The sequence below is a fragment of the Anabas testudineus genome, chromosome 12 (assembly GCF_900324465.2).
Source record: "Anabas testudineus chromosome 12, fAnaTes1.2, whole genome shotgun sequence".
Classification (NCBI taxonomy): Eukaryota; Metazoa; Chordata; class Actinopteri; order Anabantiformes; family Anabantidae; genus Anabas; species Anabas testudineus.
This window is the reverse complement of record NC_046621.1, coordinates 9,898,005-9,904,683: the sequence shown is the minus strand read 5'-3', so window position 1 is coordinate 9,904,683 and position 6,679 is coordinate 9,898,005. Positions and strand designations below refer to the sequence as shown.

Here is a 6,679-nt window from a genome sequence, read left to right as displayed (position 1 = left end):
GGATGGGACAAGCTTTGGCTCCAGACAGATGAGGCGAGTTCATTAACCGGTTAAAAAAGAAATCTATTCAAACTAAAGCCCATGTTGCTTTTCCATCCATGAGTATTTCGAATCCAAAACCTAGTAGACAAGATTTCAAATACTACAGAAGCTAATGTTGCCCCCTAGTGGTTACTAGTCAGAAGTGTAAAAGGTTAAACAATTCAGTTATCACAGTCACCAAAACGTGTAAAGCATCTTTATTAACTTACAGTATAAGAACATTGACAAACATACTAAAGAACGAGATGAACTAACAAAGAAAAACAGGATTTAGGACATACAGTATTTACATATGTGCTTAGCCTTTCTGGACCTTAGTGATGAGTTCATCACAAAGTTTGGTCAGCTCTTCAGCCTCTTTCTCCTGTAAACAGAAAAACAAAATGAAATACTGCTCACAAATCATCAAGACTTCTGCAAACACATTATCTTTTCACTGACCTTCTGATCGAGACTCTTCTCCAGTGATTGCACCTTCAGCTGTTCCCGGCGCACCTGAGCTTGAAGTGCAGAAACCTCCGCCTTGTACTTCGACCGCACCTCGGCGATCTCCTCGTTTGCACTGCGAGTGAAGAATTAATGTCAGCTACTGCTTATGTTGCAACAAATTAACACAACTGAAGCAACAGACCAATGTTCTTACTGGGCAATCTTCTCTTCAGCATGGGCTTTAAGAGTCTGGTAGCGCTGTTCCTCCTTTTTGATCCTTGCCAGGTAGTCCTGAGCACAAGCTTTCAGAGTCTCTTCATTCTGAAGAAGGAGCAGAGAAAGCTCACTACATATCAAACTAACTACCACCGCTTTTGTAAAATAGTTCTTACATTTGTGGTTATAACAGGAAAGTGTTCATGTTTTCTAACCTTCTTGTAACCCTCAACAATGTCCTTGTACTTTTCCAGCCTCTTGAAAAGCTCTGAGAAAGACCTCTCCATGGCGTTAAGGTCACTGGACACTTGGTCCTTCTCTAGAAGAGCTGCATTGAGCTTTGCCTGGGCCACCTCTCTCTCCTTCTCTTGATCAGCTGAATGATGGCACAAAATTCAAGAGCTTTTTAAAATTTACACCATTACATAAAATTCCTGTGACATCTATATCACTTGCATGAACTTACCCATCATTTTTGCAATCATGAGTTCAAATTCGGCAATTATTTTTCTGTGTTGGAGAAGAAAAAAAAGAGTTGTCAAATGTGTTTAAACAAGATAAATAAAATGAAGGAAAACAAATTAAAACAGACAGCTCACCTCATTTCTTGACCATCATCATGGAGCTTTTTATACTTTGCATTCCATTGCTCCTCTTTTTCCTGTGCCTGTTTGAGAAGATACACAGCATTTACTCTTAATGCCAAGTTTAATGAGCATCATTTACAACAAGTGTTGGTTAACAATGAGGCCACTTACAACTCACTCTCTACTTCATCAGTTTGTACTGTACCATTAAGAATGGACTTACTATTTAACGCAAGACCATCAGGTTTCTGTCTAAAGGCATTTACTACTGTACTACGAAACTCTCTGGTTGCCCATTAAGCATGTTTCTTATTGGATGCCTGTATTTAGTCTGCAATCCAGTGTGCCTGCAGTGGGTGAATTGTAATAATGTAAAGTGCTAAAGGAAACATTGGGAATACCAGGTCTAACGAAAGTGTTGTATTTCAGTACAGTCAAAGTGACTTCAAACGGAAAATTCTTCCATACCTCTGCCTGGACTCTGGCGATGGCTGCATCCATGTCTTTCTGACTGTACTTCAGCACTTCAATGATGGCATCCTCTGTGTTTGCTGGCTGTGGGAAAGGAGGGACGAGACTCTCGAGCATCGGAGGAGTCTGGTAGTTACAGTAATAATTCATTAATAAACAAATTACATAGATAATAAGATGTAGCAATCCATGTTGGATACTTTAGTTACATATTCAGTCACTGGAAGTAGCTTGAAAGTGACTTACAGGTGCATCAGCATCAACTAGTTTAAAATCATCCTTTTGTGGACCATTTACTGTCCCTTTTTCTTCCATCTGGTGGATTTCAAGCCTAAAAGTGGTGTGGAAAGAAAAAGATATATATATAAAAAAAGTATAAAAATCAGAACAAATTGAGTCTAAAGTCCAGTGAAAACAGCAATTAGTGATTGATACAGAAGTAGGCTGTACCGTGAAACAAGAGACACGGGACGGGGGGCGTTGATCTGAGCAGCCGGGCCTGCAGACTTCTTTGGGCTCTCTCTCAGGAGAGGATCAAACTTTAGGTACAAGGATTGTTTCCTCAATGCAGATTCTTTAAACTGTTAAGAAAAAAAAGAGGACAATAAATAACAAATATAAAATAAAGAAAAGGCAGACACACTTTAAATACTTTTAAGGCTATGCACAGACAGACAAGCAAAGAATTCAATTGTTAAATATGCACGAAGTAAGGACTTACACTGCTGGACCCAAACTGCTCAAGGTAGTCAATTTGTCCATCAAAGTCATTGGCCATGACTAGAGAAAAAGACCACAGGTTAAAATCCAAACTCGTTCGTTTAAAGATGCTACACAGAAGGGACATTTTAACTACACAGAACAAAAAAAAAATTATTTGGAAAGGTAATTTAATTTCTACAGGATCAAACTCCAGGTCTAAACAGACAATATCAAAAGGTCCTTATAGATCTAAACAGAGCTGAGGGCAGGATTCACTTACACATTGTTCCAGGAACAAACTCATCATTTAATTCTGCCATGTCAGTCTGTGACTTCTGCTCAGGCTGACAAAGCCCAGAGGCTTCAGGAAGACTCTTGTCAAGTTGCTCCAATTCAGATTTAAATCCCTCATCATGGTCAGAAGAAGCCTGGTGTTCGGTCATCTGTCATATGAAAATCACCACAAACAAGTCTCAGTCAAAAATCTGAAGAGTTAATTGTCAAGTGTAATATAACTGTATCGAGCTTCACTATGTCTCCTACCACTTCAGGGTTGGGTTCAGATGCTGGGACACTCTCTCCAGCACTAGGGGGCAGAAAAAACACACCCACTTTAAGTAATGCTAGCAAGTGAAGTATGTGAATATATTCAGTATAAAACAAATAAACATACCATGCAATTTCTTTCTCGGGCTCGTCCGTCTGCTCTGGAACAGCAGTTTCCATAAGCACAGGACTGGCTTTCTTACTGGTTTTTGGTGAGTTGTTTATACTTGTTTTTGTGCCAAAGGGATTGAAGTTTGGATCGTCAAACTTGTCAAAGTCAAATGAGTACAAACTTTTGGGAACTGGAAGATCAGCGACATCACTGGCATCATGCTTGACTGGAGCTTCTTTTAGTGGTTTCTCATCAGACGTCGGCTTTAGGTCTTTAGATTTTGCACCAGGTGGCCTCTTGCCAAATTTCTTGGGTGGTGGTTTCTTTTTAACATTACTGCCATCATCAAAACCGAACTCCAGTTTGATTGAGCCTTCTGTGCTTGAGGCAACAGCTGGCAGGGGTTCAGCAGCTGGAGGCTTGACTGCAGCTACACTTGTTACTTCAGGCTGCACAGGCAACTGTAGGCCCACTTCAGGAACATCCGCAACACCTGCAGTTTTGTCTTCATTTATTTGTGGTTCATCAACAAGGGGACTACTGTCTGGAATCTTTCTGGTAAGAACAGGGGAATTTTTTATCTTGGAGCCACCAGTTTGGAAAGGATTTATTGAATAAAGGTCGTCAAAATCCAAATTATATGAACCTTTTACTGGCAATGGAGTGTCTTCCACAAAACTGCCCGACGCTTTGTCTTGATCTGCACTTGGAGATCTTTTAGCCGGTTGTTTTTCATCTGGTGTGGCAGTGCATGAATCTTGTTCCTCAATTGCTGGGACCTTCACCACTGTGACCACACTGCTCTCTGTGGAGCTGATGTCAGTGGAGACATCAGCCAGCGAGTTTTCCACAGACGGGGTGAATGGAAGTGTCTCATCTAGTGCCGATTCCATCTTCGTAGGCTCGTCAATGATATTCTCTGAATTTGTGTGTTGAGACTCAGTTTGGTCTTTAGTAAAGTTTTCATCAGTGGGCCTAGCTGGAGAAAGAGCCATCTTGTTAGATCCCTGAAATGGGTTCATTGCCTCAAGGTTGTCGAAATCCAACTGGTAGCCACCTTTGCTTTGTATCGGCATGTTATCGTCAGGATAAGATGGTGCTTCTGTAGAAAAAGTTATGTGAATTTGCATTAATCTAGAGCTTAAAACAATAAAAGGAAATAACTGGTCATTTTGGCTAAAATACCTTGTGTGGGCTCATCAGGCTTCCCAGAGGGCTCTTGTGACAAAACACTGCAAAAACAAAAGTATTTTTGTTTAGTTAAAAATAAGTCATTATGCCATTGGGGAATGCTGCAGTAAAAAAAATATATAAATATTACTGACTTTGTTTTATCTAAATTTAAGGCCTCCATTGCTATTGCACATTCGTCCACACTTGTCATCTTGGCAGACTTAGTAGGGGATACAATTCTTTTAGTTACAGGGTCTCTTCTTGGAGTCTGAAAACAAACCTAAACACAAATAATTTGGTTAGTACAAAAAAACTGTTGCCTGGTCACAGAAATATATATATATGGCTATATAAGAATGTGTGTATGTTTCTGTTCCGTCATATGGGACATGATAAAAAAAAAATGTGTCTTGAGTTAATAAATAGTACAACTGATACAAACACTTGTAGAATTTTATATTTTTAATCGTTCACTCTGAGTTAACATGATCAAACAGCTTTAGAAAAGGTTTATCTGTGACCGAGTATAACGTAATTCTGTACCTTTGTCCCTTTTGGAACAGTCTTGTTGGGCAGGTTCTCGGTCTGTCGCAGGATAGAGGGTCTCCCAGTTGGCTGATCAATGGCAAAAATGTCGTTGCTTGAAGTGCCGTGTTTTCCTCCAGGGCAGACCCCACGATTCTCATCATTAACATCAACAGAACTCATCCTGTACACAGAGAGAGGCACACTGTTAGTTACTGAGCAGGCACAACCAGACTCTACTCTGAGGGAGGTGTCAACATGAAAGCTGCAACCAGCTGATAAGACACTTTGGGCTATGCAGTATATTAATATCCATAAAAATGACCTTCAGAGAAAGATGGCACTAAACTAACAGCAGAATAAAGACACATGCAAGTTTGTCAATTTACTTCAGTTGGTGGGTCTGGGTTGGCAATTTAATTGTTCACTGGTACTATATAATCCTTCTCTAGATAAGAGTATTTGCAGGATAAAAGTTAAAAATGAAGTGGGAAAAATATATTCTACTACGTACCACCAAAATACTACCCAAAAAAAGTATTGTACTTCTTCAACCATTCAACCAGACTGCCCTTACACAGTTCGCCCACCAGAGAGCACCAACAAGTTCATTTTTAATAGTAAAACGCCCGTTAACTAGATTGGTCTAGATTTTTAATCAATATATTAGAAACATAACAAATACATTTATGCATCTAAAGCACAAATACGGATATATCAGATTTAGATAATCTAGTATCTTTATAGTCAGAGCCACAAGCGCGTACAAGCCCCTGATGAGATGTTTCGATGGAAAAAGTGATGTCGAGCTGACCTCCATTTCACTTGGTCTAACTTATGTTTGGCTAAATGACAGATTTTACTGTTGTGCATGTAGATACATACTTTATACGATCACCTAGAGTCAATACAGAGGTTTGAGAAGCAAGTCTGCAAATGTCATATATAACAAACGTAATATAATAATACAGTCTAACAACTACCGTTATATACTAAGGTCATAATGTTGGTATAACAAGTAACTAACGTTAGGTTTTCTGAAATCGTGGTAGGTCCAGAGCAGGTGTAGGATTAAGATTAGCATAGATCATTTTACACCAACACATTGTTTATGCCCATCCCACTGGTTCAAGCTCCCATTTTTTTAAATAAATGACATCTTTGTTTAGTCAAAGTCATGAGACCGATGATGTCAACGTTTGCGTTTATCATTTGCTTTTAGCCATTAGTCGTTAAATGAAAAAGTTATGCCAAAGTTGGTTAACGTTATAGTCTTTAATACGGTGTGATTTAAGGCAAATTACCCAACAACATGTTAGCGTTAGTCATAACTTTAGCGTTACATCAGCATTAGATTAGTACAGTTAATATGAACTATTTATTAAAGTTGATGACAACATTCTACCAACTTTTAGCAAACGTTAAAAGTTGTTTAAACACTTTCTTATAAAATAAACACCAACTATTTCGACACCTAGAAAAGTAGTATTTTCAAAGGTAGAGCTAACAGCAACGCTAACGCTAAGCTAAACGTTGCTTAGGAACCGATGAACTAAAATGATCGGAAAACAAAAATTCTGGATCACGTTTTACCACAAAACTCAATGCGAGACGTAAACTACTATATTACCATCTTATATTTTACACCTACCTCAAAATGATTGATGCAGATGGTAGAAATAACAACGTCTCCCGTCAAAGCATCCAACTCCAGGGTGGCTGCGCAGGACTGACGCTTTTGAAAAACCCTCGTCTCAACCGTTTGGAATTTAAAAGTCGTGAAACGCACCAATCAAATGACTGGAATCGTTCAAAGGAAACGCACTTCCGGGTTAAGCAGCCAATCGCGCCACAAAACGGATGTGATTTAGACTAC

The 6,679-nt window shown here is 39.2% G+C and overlaps 1 protein-coding gene across 1 annotated transcript; it reads right to left on the bottom strand.

Moving 5' to 3' along the window:
* Nucleotides 1–223: 223 nt before the first annotated feature.
* Nucleotides 224–6,582, bottom strand: tacc3 (transforming, acidic coiled-coil containing protein 3). The gene is made up of 17 exons (XM_026356679.1): nt 6,455–6,582; nt 4,822–4,987; nt 4,431–4,558; nt 4,291–4,337; nt 3,121–4,207; nt 2,991–3,033; nt 2,728–2,890; nt 2,467–2,525; nt 2,196–2,326; nt 1,992–2,076; nt 1,743–1,871; nt 1,287–1,354; nt 1,154–1,197; nt 903–1,063; nt 686–792; nt 484–604; nt 224–406 (listed from the first exon to the last, which is right to left on the bottom strand). The coding sequence occupies exons 2-17, from the start codon at nt 4,984–4,986 to the stop codon at nt 341–343; spliced, it is 2,604 nt and encodes an 867-aa protein (XP_026212464.1). The 5' UTR covers nt 4,987; nt 6,455–6,582; the 3' UTR covers nt 224–340.
* Nucleotides 6,583–6,679: the final 97 nt, after the last annotated feature.

Bases quoted from the DNA above. Each gene is read 5' to 3' on its own strand.
- tacc3 (XM_026356679.1), bottom strand. From the start codon at position 4,986: ATGAGTTCTGTTGATGTTAATGATGAGAATCGTGGGGTCTGCCCTGGA. The intron at 1,872-1,991 runs GTAAGTCACTTT...TGTAACTACCAG, and splicing joins TAGTTGATGCTGATGCACCT to ACTCCTCCGATGCTCGAGAG. The intron at 1,064-1,153 runs GTAAGTTCATGC...GCCATCATTCAG, and splicing joins CATGATTGCAAAAATGATGG to CTGATCAAGAGAAGGAGAGA.